This window comes from Anomalospiza imberbis, chromosome 1 (genome assembly GCF_031753505.1).
Source record: "Anomalospiza imberbis isolate Cuckoo-Finch-1a 21T00152 chromosome 1, ASM3175350v1, whole genome shotgun sequence".
Classification (NCBI taxonomy): domain Eukaryota; kingdom Metazoa; phylum Chordata; class Aves; order Passeriformes; family Viduidae; genus Anomalospiza; species Anomalospiza imberbis.
In genome coordinates, this window is record NC_089681.1 from 53,311,640 (window position 1) to 53,333,854 (window position 22,215).

General features: G+C 37.5%; 1 protein-coding gene across 1 annotated transcript in view; it reads left to right on the forward strand.

Moving 5' to 3' along the window:
• CEP192 (centrosomal protein 192) overlaps positions 1-10,762 on the forward strand; it is a 55,941-nt gene extending 45,179 nt beyond the window's left edge. Inside the window, exons 39-43 of the mRNA XM_068193046.1 lie at positions 461-580; positions 4,079-4,200; positions 5,086-5,212; positions 5,679-5,737; positions 10,271-10,762. Of these exons, the coding sequence (XP_068049147.1) occupies positions 461-580; positions 4,079-4,200; positions 5,086-5,212; positions 5,679-5,737; positions 10,271-10,409 (567 nt within the window). The 3' untranslated portion in view covers positions 10,410-10,762. The remainder of the gene's footprint in view (positions 1-460; positions 581-4,078; positions 4,201-5,085; positions 5,213-5,678; positions 5,738-10,270) is intronic.
• The last annotated feature ends 11,453 nt before the right edge of the window (positions 10,763-22,215 follow it).

Below are 22,215 nucleotides of genomic sequence, written 5' to 3' on the forward strand. Positions count from 1 at the left end.
TAGGTTGCAAGTTGGTTTAAATTTTAGGCTTTCTAATAATTGTAGCATGGTGTACTTATAGATTTGGAGCTGGAGGAGTTGAGTTGTTCACAACTTAGTTGCCAGACAAAGGAAGTTTTTTCAGGTGCACATATTTCCCTTCCAGGTCCCCTTTCTCTCCATTTTACTAACAGAAGTAATTGTGCCAGCACTTGCTGGCTTTGATTAAAGCAGATTATGTGAACACAAGTTTTGTTCAAAATTGCTTGCACAACATATTTCATCAATTTTTTTCCACTTGCTGGCAAAAGAGGACCAGCTAGTTGTATAGTTTGCTGCAAGATCACCTGTGTGTGCCATGTGTGTTCTGTAGTGTGTAAATTTTGTGCTGACTGAACCATAACTTTGTACAGGTAAAAGAGAGAAGATGTGAAGATTCTGAAGATTGTTAGTGTTCCACAAAATTTTTTTTTTTTTGTAGGTTGCTGTAATTTTTTCACCTAGAGATAAAGGAGATTACTCTCAGTTCTGGGACCTTGAGTATTACTCAGTTGGAGATCCGAGTAGGAAACAAAAATTAAAATTTCACCTTTCTGGAAATGTGAGTATATAAAAGCTATAAACACTGTCTTGAGCACAATTTTTTTGATAACATCTTGATTTTACTATACACTGCTCTTTCATATATACATTAGTATATTCTGGGAAAAAACTCAACCCTGCTGTATTTTTGCTGGATTAAATTGTATTTTTTTCTTATGTTCCTCTTCCTTATGTGATAATACATTATCTTTTGCCATTTATTATATAAAATTTTATTTAGCTCAAAGAGAGTAGAGACAAATTTACATTCTAGGGGAATTGTTTCTGTAGACAAAGATATTTCTATCAGTTTTGTTTGTTTTTCTGCTTGCCGGATTTATTTTTGTAAATAAATAGTGAAGTAACCTTCACGAGGTTACTACTAGCAAAGTAACTGACTCTCTCCTTACCTTGCTTTTTCATCTATATGAGAGAAATTTACATAGGACAGAGGATTTATTATCATAAGGAAGAATTAATTATAATGGTTAGTTAAATAAGCTGGATGTGAAGAGCTTTGTAAATTCACTGTGGCATGATTGCTATATATGCTTTGCTGTCCTCTTCAGAAAGTTTGACTTGATTTTTCTAAGAAGTCCACTCAATATTTGGGATCATTCTTTGGAGTACTAAGCATGCTTCAGTAGTAAGAACCTTACTTATCCTTCTTGCTGAGGTACCTTACGTTTGTTTTGTAGGTTCCTTGTTCTTTCCAAATTAATTGTATTGAAAGAGTACTTGTAAAAAGGTTTAATATTAAATAACTTCTGATTTTTGTTCTGTATAATGTTTGGTTTTAGAGTGTTTTTTATTAAGCTTTCATCAAATTCTTTGGTCATAATTTTCCTGAAAATGAGGAAAACATCTAAATAATTTGTCTTTTTAAAGCTAGTTGAAATGTGGAGAAGGTTAATTCTTTAACAGAACTCTAGAGTTTTAAAGAAGTCTCTTCTTAAAACGTGACTAGTTGTCAGAGTTGTGTAAATCTTTGAGCAGCATGACTTGATATTAATGTTTTTGAACTACTTTGTCAGATTTGTTCTTGATTTTTTTCAGAGCTGTTAACAATTAGATCTTGATAGCATCTCTGCACATGGGAAAAAAGTTAGTAGAAAATACTTGAAATGCATGTCACGATCATTTTCAGAAAGATTTGGAAAGGAAGTACTGTCTTTATCAACTAGGTAGGGAGCCATACATATGCTCAGAAGAGGGATCAACACAGAACATTTAGAGTGTTGCAGCTTTTAGTTGAGAAGGCAAGACAAGTGAATCATAATCAGTTACCTTCTCGGGATCAAGAGTTTAGGCAGTGTTACTAAAACTTTGAAAAGGACTTGGAATCTAGTGGCTTTGCTGAGGCAGGGGGCTACAGCTGTGGTTAATGTGACTTTTGATAGAATGAATTGAGAAGAGTGACTGACTGTCATCCGGAGTGACTGAGTGATGTTTATTTGTAGCACCACTTCAGAAGAAATGAAAAATTTGAAAGAGCTCAGGAAGGAACTAAAGGAACATTAAGTTAGGAAAATCAGTGGCACATACCACTATAATCTTTTTCCTAACAAATTAATTGAGTGTAATTTTGATTATGCTCTACATGTGTTTGCAGTCCTCGCCATTGGAAACTGTAGTCGGGAGTTCAGATCATCATGTTTCCAAAACCAGTCTGAGAGACAGAAGAAGGAGGGATTCTCTGTGTGCTCTGCAGCTGCAGCCTCTCAGTGCTGGTCATTCAAACTTAGTTTTTTATTTTCATGAGGAACATTTGTTCCTGCTGCTGGGAGCTGCTGCTGGAGGCTCTTTGAAGATCACTGAGCTGAGAATGAGTATTGTGCACAGGAGTCTTGGACTGGTATTTGGGTCTAACTATTGGTCCCTTCCGGGTGAACTAGCAAGCACCTCCTATAAGGCTGAGGCAGCATCAAAGTCCTGACTGCTCCTTTAGCATGTAGAAAGTTGAAGACTTTGTAAAGAGTTCCTGCTACTTTTTGAAGATACTACAAATGTTGAATGCATGCCATTTTTTAATTTACATGGTTTATGTACTTGAAAAAGTTAAGTAACTTACATAAGTAACATTAAATATGTTTGAAAGTATCAGCAGCACAAAGCTTCATTATCTTTGTGTATCTCAGGAGTGAGAGGAAGGAAAACATTTTTAAACTCTGTGGGCAAAATAATTCCAATTTTCAAGCAATACAAATTTCTGTGTTCCTGAGGTGTCTTTGGAACTGCAGCACTCAACTGTAACCATTTGGAGTGTTAATGTACTGCTCTCATTTGAAACAGCAGAAGTCAGTACAGGCTGTGGTAAAGAAAGCAGTATTTCAAGATGCCCTTATAAAAGCTGGGGTAACTTCTGATCATTTTCCATAATGTACCTTATTCTCATGTAGTCAACTTGCTTTTTGATAAATTACAATTTGAATGATAACAGAGGCATGATGCCCATCATTTTTCACTATGTAGAAAAATAAAATCTCTTAAAACAAGACAAATGTGCAAATACTTCTTGTCTTTATTAGGTTCTACTGGGGTTCATGGATTATTTGCAACTGAAAAATATATTTAAAATTAAGATTTTTTTATGGCTGCTGCTATTTCTGACAGAGTGATTAGCAGCTCTTTCAATAGAAGAAATGAATGTCTAAAAGACAAGTTTGTCATAGCAGCTCTATTGAAGATGAATCTATTTTTTTCATCTTCCCTGCGTCAGGGAATCAACTGCTTGTCTAAAACGTCAGCACCATTTCAAAAATTGACATAATGTTGTACAACCATAAGTGTAGGAGGTTCTTTTGGTTCTTTAACTTTGTTTAAGATGTTGTGACCCAAGGGGACTCCAAAGAATATCTGGCAAGTTTCACTAAGCAACGCAGAATTGGAAATTGGTTATTTGTCCAATTATTCCCATTGGCTGATCTGGTCTCCTTGTGTTAGAATACCCTGAATGGGGATCATGGTGATGATAAATATTTTGGCCTAATTTCTGAATTCAGAAAATGCCATTTAGTGCATTAGCTGCTTCTGCCTCTCTGAAGAGGCCTTTCTTTGAGAAGGATGTATTGTTTGTGGTACAAAATTATTACCAAGCTTTTTGCTGTTTTGAGAATTCAGATTATAATGCTGACTTATGTCTTCCTTCTTTCTGAGCAGTTGTTTAGCCAACTTGGTTGTTCTTGAGGTATATGGGCATAATATCTGCAGAGGAAGTGAGGGGTTTTTTGGCTTTAAGTAAAATCTTGGTTGCTTGCAGCCTTTTTGAGATTCCACCTGCGCTGCTAGTTTGTTGTGATCTGTCTTGTAATAAATAATTATTCATAAAGCACAGAAGCCTGTTGACATAGTCCTCCTAAATAATTGCTTCCATCTCAATGATCCAGACTCTCATGCTCCTGAAAGATTATTCTTTAAATAAAAAGTCTTGGATTGGGTAAGGAGAATGACTTACATTCCTGAATACTTAAGTACTTTTGAACTTGAAGTTTGCAATCTTCTCTGGTTTTGCCAATAGAGTGCTAAAGCAGAAGATGAAACACCAGTTGTGAAATCTTCTCCAAGTGCCCTTAAAAAAACTGAGCTTCCAGTTACACCAGAAAGGAAAGCTTACTCTGGAGGACAACCAAAAAGAATAAGGTATGTATGGACAAAACCTGACAAGTGTGTCTGCAGCTCAGTAAAAGGATGTGGGAGTAGAGCCCAACTCCACAACCAAAACCTTTTTTACTATTGGGACATCTGTGTAGTGGAACAGGCTTCACAGAGAGTCTGTGCAGTCTCTGTCCTCAAATGTTTTTGGGATTTAACTGGTCAGCTTGCTCTGACCTCACATCTGACCCTGTCTGGAACAAGAGGTTGAGCTAGAGACCATCTGAGTATCTTCTGACCTGAATGCTCCTATGATTCTATGTTAGAGTAAGCAGCTGTAAAAAACAGACTTGCCAAAACCTCTTAGTGGCTTTGTTCAATTTCCATGCCTTTTCAGTTGAGTTTCTGAGTTGTCTATGATATGCTGTGGTGAATGAACTGGTATTGGCAGTAGAATTCTATGTATACTTTTTGTATATTTGCCTTTTGGACACCCCAGTTGACAATAAAGTCAATTCTGAGAAAACCACATTACTGCATGTCTTAACCTTGCCGTTCAGTCTTAAGTTAATTGTCAGTTCTTTTGCTATGGGATGATGTGAATATGGCAGGAGAGTAAAATGTTTGGTCAGACCTGCAATCTTTGATAAGACTATAGGTCTCTGGTAAAGCATAGGGAGAAAAAATTCAGACTGTGAAAGTGCATATGAATAAATTCCTGTATATTTATGCCATAGTGATGCTTTTGTTATTCTTTCTGGCTAAAATATCTTGCCTACAAAACTTAAGGTGAGAGAGTCAATGTTTTCTGGATCTTTCCATTTTTCCTGATTTATTCTCTGAAAATACACCTATTACTTCAAGTATGCAGTCAAGATACACTGATCATACAGATCAGAAATGTTAATATCTTAAATCCCTTTTTCAAATCAGACAAAAAGAAGAGGTTATTCAAGGGGTATATGCACCAGAAGACATCTATGTGTTTCCTCTAACCAGAGTTGGGGAAACATGCACGTTAAAGGTCCGCTTGCGGAATAACTCCCGTGCAACACACATGGTAAGTCTGACAGACTTCATCTTAAATAGATACTTGTAAGTCCTTTCAATTGCTCAACTGCACTGGTTTTTTCTTTTTCTCTTGACAAAGATTGCAATAGTACATGTCTTAGTTTGCTAGTTCCAAAAAACAATATTTGAAGAATTTTGATTTGTAATTTTTCTGTTTTGTCTGACTGAATAATTGAGTGTATTTGTAATGTATTAATAGGAAAGTATGGTAGATCATAGTTTGCATAGGTTTGTTATTATTTTGATTTACTGATTTTAATTTTTTTAATTCATTCAAATATTGAACTATGTTTTTTTTGTTTACTGTTCACAAATGTGGGCATTCTGTATTTTTAAACCTTAGGTCTGTGTAAAGCTGTATTTGTAAGGGACCTGATTTATCTTACACATGTCATAAATTGAATATGATGGGCTTAAATATAGTGCACTTTTAAGCATTTTGTATTAAATTACAGCTGAAATTTGTAAAGCCCAGGGAGCCTTTCTACATCAAGCACTTGAAATACTCTCTAAGGTGAGTAATGCATATGCTAACGTTTTCTCATAACAAAAAAATTAACCAAGTAATTTGGTAAGATAAGCATTTTCAATATAAGTGTAAGATAAACATTTTCTATATAAGTACAGTGCTAAAATGCACATATAAATATTCTGGATGCTTTTGTTTATGGTTACCAGTTGCGGGGGGGCATTTTTTGGTTGTTGTTTTTTTTTTTTTTCTTGTTAAAGTGAACTCTCTAATCTCTGTTCGAAACAGAATGAGCCCACACAGTTATTTCTGCATCTGCCAATTTCTTCCCTGCAAATTGTTTCTAACAGTGCTGCTGCTTTTAATGTTAAGCCTAATGCTTCATGTAACCATTTGGCATGCTGTGCACAATCAAGTCATTCCTTCCATTTATACTTTCTGCACAACAGATCAAGCAAATTGCCTTCATCATGCTTCTAATTTGACAAACCTGCAGAGCTCCATCAAAGATTCTCTGCAAACACAAGGTTTCAGCAACCACTGGAATTGTCTGGTCATACCAACTATTTCAGCATTTTACCTGCATAAAAGAAATTTTTAAGTTAGTGATAGCAATCCCTGAAAATAAACCCAGTCATCTGTGGAGTTCATTACAGCAAGTATGTGACAGTAGTATTAGTCATCTCTTCAAAAAGTACAGTATCTCACATGCTCATCTGCAACAGTGGGATTGTCAGGAAGCAGAAATGCAGCTGTTTCATTAGAAGTGGTACAGCATGCATTCTCAGTGTTTCAACAGGTTCCCATTTTAAACACGGGAAAGCTAAGGCTATAGAGAGCAGAAATTGTGAGCAAATTGTAAATGGAGTTAGATATTTTTCCTCCAAATCTGCTCCACATTTATCACAAAGACAGGGCTGTAGTGGTGTTAGCCAGAGGTATTCAAGGTGTTCTTAAGGCCACTTTTCAGTGCCAAATGTTGTAACTCCTCTTAGGCTTGTGTTAGTGCTTCAATTTAAATGTCATATTTTTATTAAATATTTCATATGAGATGGCACAGAAGGGTTTTTTTGGGGGGTAGTGACCAGGATGACATCTATCCAAATAAAGACAACTAGATAGATCTGTCTGAGGCTGTACAGCAGCAGACAGAGGACAGGATGACTTGATTTAGTCATCATTGACCAAAAAATAGTAACTTCACTAGAAGACACTTTGATATTTCAAAAACATTTTTGAGGAATGCTGTAAAAACTATTTGGAATATTTATTTTTTGTATGAGATTATGAACTACTACTGCATTTATCTAAAGTAGACTTAAGTTTAAAAGTCAGTCTACTTTTTTTTTTTCCTAATAGCTTTGGCAGTTCTTTCTTTGGTTGTAAATGCCAGCTTTTCCTGTCTTTTAAAAAATAATTTCTCTGAAGTCAATGAGTGTAAAGAACAGAAGATTTGCTTGACTTGGAGAGATGCTTTTTAAAAAATGGTAAAAGTTTTTAAAATGGCTTTTATTTGAGAATAGCATCAAGCATCAATATCAATGAAGCTACTGGTAACTGTTTCTTTCTAAACATGGGCATCTTAGGAATTAATGTTCAAAACTAATTGGATAAGAAGACTCTTTGCAGGAACTTGGAATATTAGTCTGTAAATAAGAGTATAAGAGTAGAAAGTACCATCTACCTTTATGTTTTTTGCCAAAAACTATAATGTAATACACATAGTCTGTTCCCTGCTCTTAATTTTGAGGGCCAAATTTAAAAGTAATTCTGTGTAATCAAGTTTTAAATCTAGATAAAGGAAGTGAAACTTAGTATCTAATATCAAGAGTCTTGTCCTTCAGAATTTGGTGTAGTGGTTTTGCCAGTTCTTCAATTGGTTGTGAAATCCCAAGTACCAGTACATAGCACTGCTGTGGAATTCTGTCTGCAATTTACACCCAAAAGAATTCCATTTGTTGGCAGACTAGATTTTTTTTTTTACTGCAAGGAGAATACTTCTAACAATATGACCAAAAATATTAATTTGCCATTAAGAAAGTAGCAAATTTCTGTTTCTGGAAGGACTACCAGGTTGCTATACCTAGTTAGAGCTTGAAAACAAAAGTGTCCCAATTTTATTGCTTTCAGAAGTCATCTGATTACAAGTTAGTATATGTTCCAGACACTACTAAATTGTAAAGCTGTTTGTTGAGTTGTTCCCTTCACTAATTATTTTTATTTCCAGTAGCCACCATTCTGGGTGTCAGTGGTCACTGTTCACTGATGAACCATCTGGTTACTATGGCTTAAACTGGGCTAACTCTTCTTTTTCAACTTATTCCAGTGTTATGTTTTGAGGATTAGAGGATTAGTTTGTCTGTGAAGCAGGCTTCAGACATGCCTAACTTTTCAGAAATACCACTTGAAACTGGTGCAACAACCTGTAAAGGCTGTACATTATTCAGAGACTAACTGAGGTGCAGGCATAGCGGAAAGTTTGAAATAAGAGGGGTTTTTTAAGAGGAAAAAAAGGTAACTGCAGCAGAATTCTACTTGTCCTGAAACTATAGTTTTTGATTACTGTACTTGAGAAAAATCTTCCAGGTTGCTTAATTTCTGAGAATGTTTATGTTATGGAGTAGCCCAAAGAGCTGTATTTTCTGGAGTCTGAACTTTCCAGTCTTGTTAGCTGAGAAAATGAAAATAGCATCTTTTCCTTTGGGTTAGGAAGCAAGTGTGATGAGTCTTACCTCGATTGTGAGAATCAACTGACTGCTACAAAACAGAATACATAATGTCTGACTTAGTCTGCTTTTAGGGAAGAGCAATAATGTGTTTAGCACCCACCCAATGGACACCTGAATTTAGAGATCAAGAGGAATTTAATATGGCTGTCATTTGCTAAGAAACGTCTCTGCCTCAGTAGCATTAAGGTCATATGGTACATATTCTGGAAATTAAAATTTGACAGCCAGATGTGGCCATCTTTTTGAAAGAGCAATACCTAACTTACTGTTAAGATTTTGATATAGTCTAAGTTTGAGTGTGGTCATATTGTTCTTTTTGAGTAAGTGTTATGTAATGTATCAGGGAGCATGCATATATTATTTTGGAGATGATACAGACTTCTGCATCTCTTCTGGCTTTCTACTGAATTTACTTTTATTTCTGTAATTTCTCAGGTGGCCTAGTTATATGCAGCTTCACAGTCTATTCCTACTAAAATGTATGTTTTCTAACATAATGCATGTTACAAATTAAGTAGTCATACTGATGTCCTTCACTTTAAAAAGTTGTTTTTTTTTTTTTAAATGAGCTGAGTAAATATCTTCAGCCTGTATATCATAGATGGTGAAAAAGACAGACACTGCCAGATTTGTTATACAACACTTGGCAGTCGATTATGAGATAGGAAACTAATTTGGTTGTATTCCTTTGGTGCACTGTTGATTGTAGTTCATTATGGTACAATTAGTACTTTTATTTTTATATTCACCTGATGAAAAAAAATACAGTACCATCCCAGTCTTTATTCTAAATGTGTGTACTCTTATTTGATTGACCAGGATGTTTAAAAAAAAAGGCGCTGGTGTAGTTACTTCAGCACTAAGGATGATACTAGCAAATGAAAATTGTGTGTAGGGCAGGTAGTATGAATTCAGATGTAGGTAAGGGATAGAGTTGAAGGTAAAATCACAGACTGATTACGATAGCTTGGATTAATGTATGGAAAAGGAGTATGAAAAGAGAGGAGCACTGTGAGAAAAAAGTAGGAGAAATAAGCACATTCCAGAGGACTTTGGAAAATACTATACACTGTTAAGGAAAGAAAATTGAAGGTATAGTAAAATCAAACTAAACTTTCTTTTCTGTTTCTACTAAGTGACGATGTTCACAATTCCTTATTTGAGTGTGTGCCTATTACTGCTATGTGTTTCAGTGTTGGATGCCATGGAATCCAATAGACTGCCACTCAGGATTTTCAGCTATTGCTTTTACAGCTTGTATTTTTTAAGTAATTCAGTCCAGGCTTCTGGCAGTTAACACAGACACCCAGTACATTTGGTATATTTTTATGTAATCCAAATAGAAGAGGAATTAGGTAAAAACGGTGTAAAATTTCTAAAATGCTCTTTGAGGATGGACATACTGATTTACAATAATTCAGCAAAATATTTCTTAATGTGGAGGCAATTAGTAGTAATAGAATTTAGTAGCTTCAAATGCATGGATTTCAGAAAAGAGTTGGAAATTTTAGTGTACTTGTGTGATGTTTGAAGGGACGAGATGTAGTAATTTTGCTCTAAATAAAGTTTATGCACTGTCAGTAGTGCTAAGAGGCAGACCAAGCTTGCCAAGGTAAGGTAGCAGCAATAAAGTATTGTATTACTTTGTATAATTGGAAGGAAAAAATTGCCTTGAAGATCAAAGTCCTTCAGAGTAAAATAGATAATCAAATCTATAAAACTAAACTTGATGATCTGGTGCACATCCAGTATACTATTTTGGTGAAAATCCAAACTAGACAAGAATTTGTCTATCAGGTAGTATTTACTTGTTCATTAACAATGATTATGCCCACAATTGCCTTTTTAGATCCTGTCATTACATCGCTGTGCCAGTCCAGTTCAAGCCAAAGGCAGAAGGGATGTTTGAAGATGTCTTCCTTGCGTTGACAAGCAAATATGGCCCAATTACTATTCGGCTATATGGTAAAGCTATTGCAAAAAAATAGAACAGTTTTTGAACTGTTTATAAGAATTTATAACAGTTCATATCATTTAAAATACTCAAAGATTTGCTACTACATTTCCATACTAATGTCCTACTTGTTTTGCCCTGTGATGCTGCTTTGATGAAAAGTCTTCTGTAAGATAAATTATGGTGCTTGATTCACAAATCTCTTTTGATAGTAAAAACATTGAGAAATAACACTGTATGTTGTAAAGTTATCATTTTATAATTTATGTTTCTGCACTTTTGAAGCAAATGGAAGTTTTGTATTTTTGCATTTATTAGAAATAGCTAAATACTGATATATTTTATTTTAAACATTGTAAATTCAGAAATAAAATCTATTTGTAAACAGTTGATTCTACCTGATTTCTGTCTGCTTGGGAGGATTCTTTGCTGTATGTAAGGGATCAAGAGGCCTTGTCTTAGGCAATGCTAATTTTTGGGGGCTGTGAGGGAACAGGGGTAGCATTGCAGTCCCGAAGCTGACCTATTAATATCATGTTTCCATGAGGTAATGCTGGGGTCTGACAATCAGCCCCTGCCTTTTTACACAGTTCAGTGGCAGGCATAAGCATTGTTTTTAACTCTAACAGTGTGAAAACAATGTAAGTTTTAACATGAGCAATAGTGCCTTCAGCCCTCCAGAATTATACATCTTACCCAGTATTCTGTCTCTGAAAGTCACCCAAAGATGATGTTACTTTGAGAAATGATGTAAGCCTGGCTGCTTACCGGTTCATTTCCATTTCCTCAGTGTCTGCCACCAGATGAATAAGGATGGGAGGTAGAATCCCACCTATGCCTGTTCTTTGCATTTATTGGCCTGTTTGTGAATTCACCTGTTCACATTTTTTAACCCTTTTGACACTGTTTCCTCAGCTCCATGTGGTAGCAAACTTTAGAAGTTCACTGTATATTCTTTTAACAAATTTTGGTTTCTTCTGTGATAAACTGGATTATTTCTGATTTAATTGAGTAGTGTCCAGTTCTTATATTGTAGGAGTCATTGAACAACAGTTCCACCATCCCCTTACCCATTGTTGCCATGTCATAGAATCATAGAGTAGTTTGAGTTGGAAAGGGAGCTTTAAAGGTCATCTTGTCCACCACCCCTGCATGAACAAGAACAGCTTTAACTAGGCCAGGTTTTTCAGACCCCAGTTCAGTCTGACCTGAAATTTTGTTTCCATGGATAGGATGTCTTCCACTGCTCTGGGCAACCTGTTCCCAGGATATAATTGGCTTTCTGGGCTCCAAGTGCCCATTGCCAGCTCATGTGCAGCCTCTTGCTCACCAGTACCCCTAGGCTGTCCTAGGCAGGGCTGCTCTTGTTCTGTTCATTCCCATGAATGATGCTGGGGGTTGCCCTGACCCAGATGCAGCCCCTTGCACCTGGTCTTGTTAAACCTCAAGATGTGAGGACCCTGGGGGGCATTTCCCTGGTTTAGGGAGACACAAGAAGCTTCCCTCAAAAAGCCGTTAGACCCCATTTGCTCCTTTCCCTGTTCCTATGTCCCTGAGCCACTCCCTCCCTATTCTCTGATTGGCCCTGATCTTTGTATGGCCCTGAGACCAGGTTCACCTCTGGCCCCTCAGAGAGAGAAACCTGGAGTCTCCCCGTGAGTGTGTACCTTGGACCCTAAACATCTCACCGTGCGGCTGAATTAAACATCTGTGGATACCATGCAAAGGCCCTTTTTGATTCCTTACCCTGGACTTTACTTGTAGCTGTTCAGGCTGCTTCATCAAGACACTGCCATGTGCCCACTTCTCGAGCTTGTCCAGGTTCCTCTGGATGCTATCCCATCCTTCAGGTGTGTCAATTTCCCTACTCAGCTTGATGTCTGCAAACTTACTGATGGTGCACTCGATCCCTTCTGTGTCATTATTGAAGATACTGAATAACACTAGTCCCTATATGGACCTTTGAGGGACAGCACTTGTCACTGGTGCCCATTGAGACTCTGAGCCATTGATCACTACCCTATGGCTGTGACCACCCACCCAATTTCTTAGCCATTTAACAGTCCACCCATCAAATCCATCTCTCTCCAATTTAGAGAAAAGGATGTTGTGCTGGACTGTGTCAAAGGCTTTAAAAAGTCAAGATAGCATTTGTAACCCTTCCCTTTTTCACTGATGTAGTCACTCCATGTAGAAGGCCATCAGGTTGGTTAGACAGGAATTCCCTTTGGTGAGGGGTGCTGCCTGTCTCAAGTTGCCTCCCTTAAACTGTCCTTCATGATTTTTAGCATAGCTTCTAGGAGGAGCTGTTCCATGATTTTCGCAGGCACAGGTGTGAGGCTGGTGGGTCAGTATTTCCTGGGCTCCTGCTTTCTACCCTATAAAAAACGGGCATAATGTTTGCCTTTTTTCAGTCACGGACTTCACCATCTTGACTTTTCAAATATCATATTGTTTGTAGCCTTTGGCTCTGTCTTCTATTTTATTTTTGTAGCATGTATGGCCAAAGTTGCTTTAAGATAGAAGTGCAGGTTTTTGACAGCATTGTTCTGTTATAGCATATGTACATTATTCCCTTCTTCAGGTTGGTAGGAGTGTGAGTGAAATTTGTTTTAGTAGGAGGTTGTTGGTTTAGCAGCATTTTAAACAACTGAAATGTGAAAAAGCAGGGTGGAAAAACTTGGAGTAGCCTCTGCATTGCCTTTGGTACATACCATCAATGTTAAGTAAAAGTATAGTAAAGCTGCTGTTTCTTAGCAGTCTGGAAACCAGGAAGGGCAGATTTATTAAAGGAAATTAAACTAGAGATGAGAAGTCTTGTCACCTCCTTATTCTCCCAACATGTAAGTTGCTGTCTGTGAGATACTGTGACCATGTTCCTTTTGCTCTCTTTCTGCCAGATGTTTCCTTAATTGATGTAATGCCTGTGTACTTCTGAATACAGAATTGGAATAGAGGGAATCTTCTGTCTCCTGCCTTAGCTGGACAGGCTTGGCTGCTTCATTTGAGAAAGACCTTAGTGTACAAAAGCCTATGTCTGATCAGGTTTAGAAGCACAATTGGAAGTCTCTTCCAGAGTTGGAAAAAGGACTAAGCTGCCTTTGAATTACAGTAGGAAGCCCTGACTTTGGATAATTAACTATTTGGTGTAAATTCAGAATTGTCTTTGTGTTCTGTTCCTGTACTAGGCCTGCTGTCTGTGACTCTGTTCATGCTTCTGCTATGGGCTTTTCTTGAGTTCTTGAGCTGAGAAGAATTGGGAAGAATGGTTATGCATTTTTTCCTATGTTTTCTCCTGGTTTGGATGTAAGCGAGGAAAAGGATGCAGAATGTGCTCCTGTGGCTACTCTGGTGAACTATGCTTGTGTGCATAAATATGTAAATACATACAGGTGAAATACATTTAAGTATGAGCAAATGACCTGTCCTCATAATCCAGGGCAATCCTGATTTGCAGGTGATGTGAATTATTTTGGTACCTGTTTGCAGCTCAGTGTGCTTGTTTCACTCCTAATAATGACTTTCACTTTCTTTGCAGTCCCTTCAAACTGGTTCCATTCCTACTCCACAAAATGAGATTGCTTCCTTTCCCCATGGCTGCTTTATTTATATTATAAACTTCTGTAGGCAAGACGATCTTGCTTTGATTTGTCCAGTGCTTACTGTGAAGAAGTCCTGATTTTTGTATACTTCTTTTAGGGATACAGAAAAATAGAACAATTCTGTCCAGAATTTGATTAGATTAAGATTTTAATCTGTAATATATTAATAAAGTAAGCAGAATTTACTTTAGGTATAATTCTTTTCTCATTTTATCTTTGACAGCTTTGAAACATTTTTTCAATTTTCTCATGTTGCTGGCTGCAATCTTTTGTCTCAGATTGGCAAGATTGACTCAAACGCCCCGAGCAGCAAACTTAAAAAAATCCCAAAGAAACCTGAAACTGTCTTTTTAATTACAGTCATCTTACTTGTTGGTTTTAAGACCAGTCAGAGAAGAAAATCATAAATAAATTATCTTTAAAAATTCATTAAGTGTCTAGCACTGAGGATGTCTGTGTACCTGTTCAACCTAATTGGGATATTAGTAATCATAATTATTCAAGAGCTTTGTAAAGTTTTCACATCATTGGCTACAAATGGAGTTGTAATACATTCCATACACGTGCTTCAGTGTGTTTTGGAGATGGTTGCCCTGGCATCTGAAACTAATTAGCGTTCAGAAAACCTTGTATAGGTGCTTATCAAGGCCTGGCTGTGTAGATTATTTTGATTATATAAAAGCTTAAAATGGTAAAGAGATTTTTGTGAGTGTTTTTTGATACATAAAGTAAATTACTGGGGGCAGTGCTGGCCTTTTGAAATAGAATTCTAAATACTCTGGGTATTGCTGTTGTAGGAATGTCTGCTAGGTAAGATGCTGGTATGTTCTTGTTCCTATGGCTGGTGGAGGAGTTGAGGGGTAACAAAGTTCACTGTGAGGTTAGTAGGTTATGTATCTTATGTATGTGAAACAATCTTGGTCTGCCTTGTTTCAAAAAAACCTCCAGGTAACAGAAGTTCATGTCTTACTGCTTTCATTGTATAGTATAAATGAAGAATGTGCGTCTTTTTATCAGAATAACAAACATCAGATATTTGGGGGAAGGATCCACCTGCCTGCCATGATGCCTCATATTCAGTAAGAAAAGTGACTGTTAATAATTTTTTAAGTGGTAGTGTTTGCATCATGCCAATTTTGTCCCCAAATTTGCCAGTTAAGTAGAATATTGTTTCTAGCCTCCCATTTGAAAATTTGAGTTGTCATTAACAGTAGAAAATATTTTCCTCAATGTTCTTATAACAGTAATGGTTTATTTGCCTTTAGAGCACTGCATTAGTTCACTGATACATCAAGTAATGTGGAATCTGCCTTAGAGGTTCCTATAGAGTGGTAACTTCAAGTGCAGAATAAAGAGATATTGCAAGCTGGACTATGATGGATTAAAAAGAGGATTTTCTTTAGACATTGTATTAATTTGCTAAAACTGCTACTGAAGTATTTTCAAATTTAATGCAATGTGCTAAATCTATACTAATAGCATAAGCACCTAAGTAGCAGCTTAAGAAAGTTAAGATAGAAAATGAAAATTCTGCTTTCAATAACATACTGTTTGACCACAAAGCTTTCCTAAACATATCCCTCAGTCCTGGATGTTTTAGTTTTGCTGTATGATTGTTGGAGGACAGTCTTACATGAGCAGTTTTTAGATGTAAAATTAGGTGGATATCATGCGCTGGGATTAATTTTCTGTAAATATTATCTGATCCTCTTTGAAAACTGGATGCTTGGGTGGTACTTTTTGGCTCTAGACATCTCCTACATGAAAATGTTTTTTTGATTTTTGCACCTTCTCCCTGATTCTAGGAATATGTAATTTCTAGAGCTGCTCAAAAGTGCTGAAAGATGCAACTAAATTGTTTGTTCTGAATAATCAGCTTTATCCCTCTTCTCAAAATTCTCATAGTTTTTGTTTTCCATGGGGGAAAAAAGGTAGTCAGTGCTGACAAGCTGAAGCTTTTAAAGTATAAATACTACTTAAAACCATGGAATTTTAAAGTATAAGATTCTTTATAAAGCACTCTAATATTTTTCCTGATTAGTGTATTCATTACTGCCATTGTACTTGACAACCATTTGTAACACAAATTCATGTCTTTGTGGCTCAAAATACTGAATTCTGAGACAGTTTGTCCTTGATTCCAGGGGCAGTTTGTTGTCTGGGAATGACATTTTCAGGTATGTCTTTCCTCACAGTCTCTCATCTATAGCCACCTGCCTAAATCTGACAGTTGAGCACCAGCTGGGAGTTATGACCCGGAGAAGCATAAAAGGGCTGGAGCGAGACAAAATGATCCATCAAGTCCTTCTTGTAAGTCAGGTCTCCAAACATGCATTTTCCACTCTATAAATTAAAAATTAAAATACTAATGGGTGTGCTTTTGTATTCATCCAACAATTGGTTCATTAGGTAGGTATGTACAAAGAGGCTCTGCTTGTCAATGCTGTTTGGCTCTAAAAGGAAGCAAAATCGGTAGGGGTTAGGCTGGTCGTGAAATGCCCCCACCCCTTTTACCTTCCTTCCATGTTTGTTCTGGGAGGCTGGCGGTAGGTAATACTCATCCTGCATAGAGCTGGTTTGCATTGTGAGTGTTCTGTCACTAGTCACAGCTGTCAGGTATGTCAGTCATGGAGTATTGTGGTGGTGTCAGAGACATAATCAGAGAGATTAGGTGGACACAAAGAGCTCTGAATGAGGTGGTAATTGCGTTCAGGGGGAAAAGAGAGTTAAAGAAAGAAACTTTCCTTTCTCACAAGATCCATTAAAGAGGTGACAGCTAATATATTAAAGCTGGAACAAGATAATTGTGGTAAGAATCTTTGTGTGTTCTCCCTAAAATGCAATGTGCTCACAATAAATATTCAAATGCTTATTTTGTGTTGCGAATACCAGATAACCATTTACAGTGAAATGCGACCTCTTTCAAAAAGTTTAAATTCATTGCCAAGAATGTTCTAGGAACAGTTATAAAACTCAAAAGGAATATTGGTGCTATACTGAATCACAAAAATGCCATCTTATGAAAGCGTCTTTGCAAGGATTTTCTTCAAATTGGTCTAGTGGAAAAGAAATGCTGAGATGCCAGCCATGGGCTGTGCTCTTCCAGACTTTGCTCTCTTTGAGTAGTACTTGAATAGTACCTCTCCCCCTCCTCTCTCTCACTTTTTTTTTTAACAGACTACTTGAGTATCTGTTTACATTACACTTTTGCTGTATTGATGGCATGGCTCAGAATTGTTACTTACCCTTAAGCTTCAGGAATAAATTTCCCCTTCCCTTCCCTTCCCTTCCCTTCCCTTCCCTTCCCTTCCCTTCCCTTCCCTTCCCTTCCCTTCCCTTCCCTTCCCTTCCCTTCCCTTCCCTTCCCTTCCCTTCCCTTCCCTTCCCTTCCCTTCCCTTCCCTTCCCTTCCCTTCCCTTCCCTTCCCTTCCCTTCCCTTCCCTTCCCTTCCCTTCCCTTCCCTTCCCTTCCCTTCCCTTCCCTTCCCTTCCCTTCCCTTCCCTTCCCTTCCCTTCCCTTCCCTTCCCTTCCCTTCCTTCCCTTCCCCCCATGTTTCCCCCTCTAACTTCTTTTGAAGCGCTGAAGGTTGCTGCAAGTGTACACATACGGTGTGTACTGGAACTTCCTCTGGCACCAATCTTTTAAGCACCTAGTCAGTTCTGCTTCCTGTCCCTACATTTGAGGTCAGGACCTCTGTCCCCTCCAAATAGGCAGGGATAAATGTTTTGGCCTCCTCTTCAAGGTTTGAATATTTTCCTTTGTACCTCTGGAAGCTCTTAAAAACCTCAACTAGCGTAAGGACTTTGCAAACTGCTGATCTTTACTTCCTTATTTCCTCCTGCTCTTGTGCAAGGGCTCATATATTACAGATTTTGGTCATTTGGTGTGGGCCAATGGATTCCAAGCCAAATAGGAAATAAATGTCAACAGCTTTTGGTGTATTATATATTAGCAGAAGAGTTGTTACATAGACCTTCCCAAGTTAGGAATTAATTCCGTGGCTGGTTGTGACTGTGGAAAAATAAGCTTCTATGATCAACCCCATGTTCTTTATGACCCAAGTGAACAGTGACATTGATTTCCTGGCACTGCACAGCTGCTGTTGTGTTGAGTGTTTAATTGTGTTGAAATCAACAGGACTGTTGAGTATTCTTTATTATCAATGAATATAAAATTTATAAGTAATGTGTATAAAAGCCAAGAGCAACCACTAGTGGAAAAATCAGTCCCACAACAAATTTAAATAGTATCGAACATCCTCCACTGTGCTGCTTGCCATCAGAAATCATGAAAAGCAGTTTCATTTCTGTCCATTAACTTCTTGGGATCTTGCTAGAGTTTCTGGGTTGACTGAAGTAAAAACCCAGTGTTTTCTCACAGAGCTTTCAGAGCCTTCAAAGATGACTGTATATGTACAGAAGAAGAAAATACTATATTAGACTCTAATGTGATAAATTTTCATTTCTTTCTTGCCATTCAAACCATTTTTCCATTTTCTTTTGCATCACCAAGTCCTAATAAACCTTACAACACAAAATAGAGAGAGAATGGTATGAGTCATGAAATCTTCTTTGACTGATTCTTCAAATAAATGAAAGTAGTTTCTCATTTCTCATGGTATTTATGGTGGTTTTCCAAGCCTTCTTTTCTTGCTGACTGTTCTGATTAATAGTAAAGTGAGTTGAGAAGAGTCATCTCCAAAGATGGAAAAATTTGATACCTTTCCATTGTAACTGTCCTGCAAGTGCTTTTAGGATAGTTGAGCCACTGTGTGTTGGTATAATGGATTGATCAGTTTGATTCTTTTGATACAGGTAAACCACTTTCATGCAGGTTAATTCAGGCTGTGTTTACAGAGGTTATTCTGATCCCTTTTTCAGGCTCCTGTATGTGTTTTCAAAGAAACAATACCCCAAAACCTTTAGAGAAGGAAAACCTATTCCTCCCTATTTACAGAAAGTTTTTTTTTTCTTTCAAGCTGGAAGCCTACAAAATAAGTCTTAGGTTTTCATCATAATCTTTTGAGTTTTAAATCTACTTCGTAAGCTGGCAATTTTAAATGGTTCCTGGTGAGTAGAGTCCTGGTGAGCTTCAAAACCACACACAGTTTCAATGAAGCTGTGTGAACCTGCTTCAGAATCTCTGCAAGTTTTCCAAGCTTTTATGCTCTCGTATGGTTTACAGACAAAAACCTACAGGGGTCCCATTTAAAGCCTCCTAGCAGCTAAAAGATAGAGGAAAAAATGGCTTAAAAAAAACCTGAAGTACCCTCTTATGAGTGCATTAAAAGCAATTTTATTTGCTTTCACTTTCAAAATGCTTCAAGCTGCCAAAGACGTGATGCTAGAAAATGACTCATGAGTACTAGAGAGAAATAGTCTTTGAAAGTTAGTTCATAGTAAGGGATGATAGATAGGCAAGTGGAATTTCTGTATTCAGAAAGAAATATCTTGTGGCCTCCTATTGCAGATTTTTTTCCTGTCCCAGTAATCTGTTCTTCAGTGGTTCTTCACCTTTGTCTTACAGGTTTTCAGCAATTGTGTGAAAATCAGCTCAGAGCGTCAGTTTGTTCCTGTGGATGCTGTCTATCAATGTTTGGAGACCAGGATCTCCACAGAAAGGAAAGGCAATGCCAAAACAATGAAGGATTGTAATTTAGCCCATCTTTCCAGTAAATCATGTGTCACCCTGTGGATTGTCTGACAGTCTGTATGGTAGGTTTTAGGAAATTTTAGTATTGCATTGTGGGTTTTACATTTTCATTGCAGTGTTTGGTACTGGAGTGGTTTCTTGATTTATTTGCTCCATGGGAAACACTGGGCACAAAGGCAAGGTATTAAAATGTCCTCCTCATTTTCATATTGCTACAGCTTCTCACAGTTTTCTCTCTCTTCCAGTGTAAATAAAGACAACATTGTGGAGCAGACTTCCCAAAATTCTAGAATATATGGACCTTGTGTTCTGTTCCAAGCCTGTCTTGAACAAATATGCTTTCCTTTCTCAATTGTATTGCTGAGTGTTCAGGAGCAAAATTTTTAGGAAAGATTCATTTAATGAAATCTAGAGATTACGTTACAAAACAAACTTTAATGAACTACTTAAGTTCATTTTTAATGGTATAAACAGATATTACCTCTAAGAAGCTCTCACAAAAGTATGTATTTTGAAGGCTTGCCTTATGTACTTCATGGTCTTGTAAATGTGGCATATTTGGTATGAATAATCATAGAGGAAAAGGACTAACAGCATTAACTTTTAATGGTTTTAGTTTTAAATTTTAAAACTATGTGCCCACCAGCACCTTAGCTTTTTCTCTAGGGAGTCAAAAGGAAGAAAGGAAAATTTTGATGCCCTTGGTTGTTGACAATAGGAAATAATGCTGACTAACAGATTAAAAACCCCTAGTGTAGTTGAGTACTAATTGAAAGGGTTTGGCATTTTTAGAAATCAAGTAAATTAAATTATGGAATGAAATTTTTAAAGCACTTGCATACCTGGAGCAACAGTTGGTGCTTAATCTCACCATTTGCTTGTATAAACCATTTAATGCAGGCAATTTTTTGTTTCCCTAAAACTCATTTGCTGCTCCTTCACAACTGCATAGCTTTTTCTGGGGTCAGTCAGTCCATGTTAGGCAGCTGGTGTATGTTAGGAAGTTATTTCAAAGCCTCTTGCATATGCTACCTATTTCTTGCATAGGCTCTATAGTTTCTGTGTACCCCTCTCCACTGTGATCACCCCTGGAGTCCTCAGAGGAATTACTGCCAAAGCTCCAGGCATCCCTGTGTGGCCTGTATGGAACTAGTCTGTTAGGCTTGTTGGTACTGCTGCCAACATGAAAAGATGTTTGAATTTAAAAAAAAATCCCCTCCAAACTCCAAACAAACAGGACCCTTCCCCAGAAGAGCTGAGGCTTCCCAGAACTGCTATAGCACTACAGGATTACTCACAAGAAGAGTAATCAGTAGCATCACCAGACATGAAAGCAGCTATGCTGCAGTATGATGTTACCCTCTTAGGAAGGGTCTAGGTGAGGTTCTCCTGCACTGCTTCAGCAAGGAGGTTATTGTGGGGTTTTTTTTTTTTTATGGCATAGAGTTCCTTATCTACTCTTTTGTAGAAAGATGAAATTAATTTTGTGTCATTGCAAAAGCATATATGAATATAGAATCAAAGAGAAATTTGTATACTAACACAGAACTTGCATTTGTAACATGAAAAATGAAACGGCTTTTTTTTAGAATGAGACAAATGGAAAAATGTTGATTCATTGAAGGTAAGGAAGTTGACAGGTCATTAAAAAAAGATTTTGGGAAGAGACTTTGTATACTTTAACACTTGGCTATGCAAAAGGAGTGTTGTTGGTAGATTAAGTAGATGTTAGCTTTAGCTACACAGATGAGAACTAATTTTTCTTTATTCCAGCAATGTATAGAAAATAAGCTGTGTTTTAGAAGACAAAACTCTAGTTTAATGAAGTCTTGGGCAGAAGTTACTGCCTGGATCCTGCAGTGTTTTCAGAAGAGGTAACTGCCCTTCAGCTGCTTGTCACCATCTTTTCAGCTGGTGATTATCATCATCTCAGATCCTTTCGTTGTGCATGTTGTCATTTTCTAACTTGTCTGTCAAAATGAGTTAGGCTGAAAAGACTATTTTTTTTTAAGTTAACTTGGTTCTCTTTGAAGGCAACAGATTGTGGAACATTTGTAATAAGAGCCCCTCCAGCAGATAATCTCAAGCAGAAGGGTGATGACAGGCGGCTGGAGGTTGTAACCTCTTCTGAGCTGGAGGAGTTTCTTGAGATAAATCAGTTATTCTAAAACTTGGGTGGAAGCAAGCATATCTGCTGCAGGGGTGGGGGTCTTGTAGACACCCCTCGCCCTGCAAAAGCTGCTTCTGACACTTCCACAGCCAGGAGCCACCCATGCTGCTGATCTGCTCCCTTCTACAGGCATGTGACTTAGAGCAGGGTGTCAGTATTTAGAGCCTGTTCGAGTCAAAAAAACATGCTGGAATGGAAAGCAGGCCAGCTTGGAACAATGATGCTGAGTATGAGGATGCCTTTGTCAGTTTGACTAAGGATCAGCCCACCTATAGGGGTAGTGCCATTCTTTGATGAAATTGGGTTGAAATCCAGATGCTCTCACCCTATAACTGCAACAAAATGGGAAACACATGCTGCAGGAGCAACAGCAGAGACTGTGGGGGTCTGTCAATGCCCTGGAGCACACTGCAGTT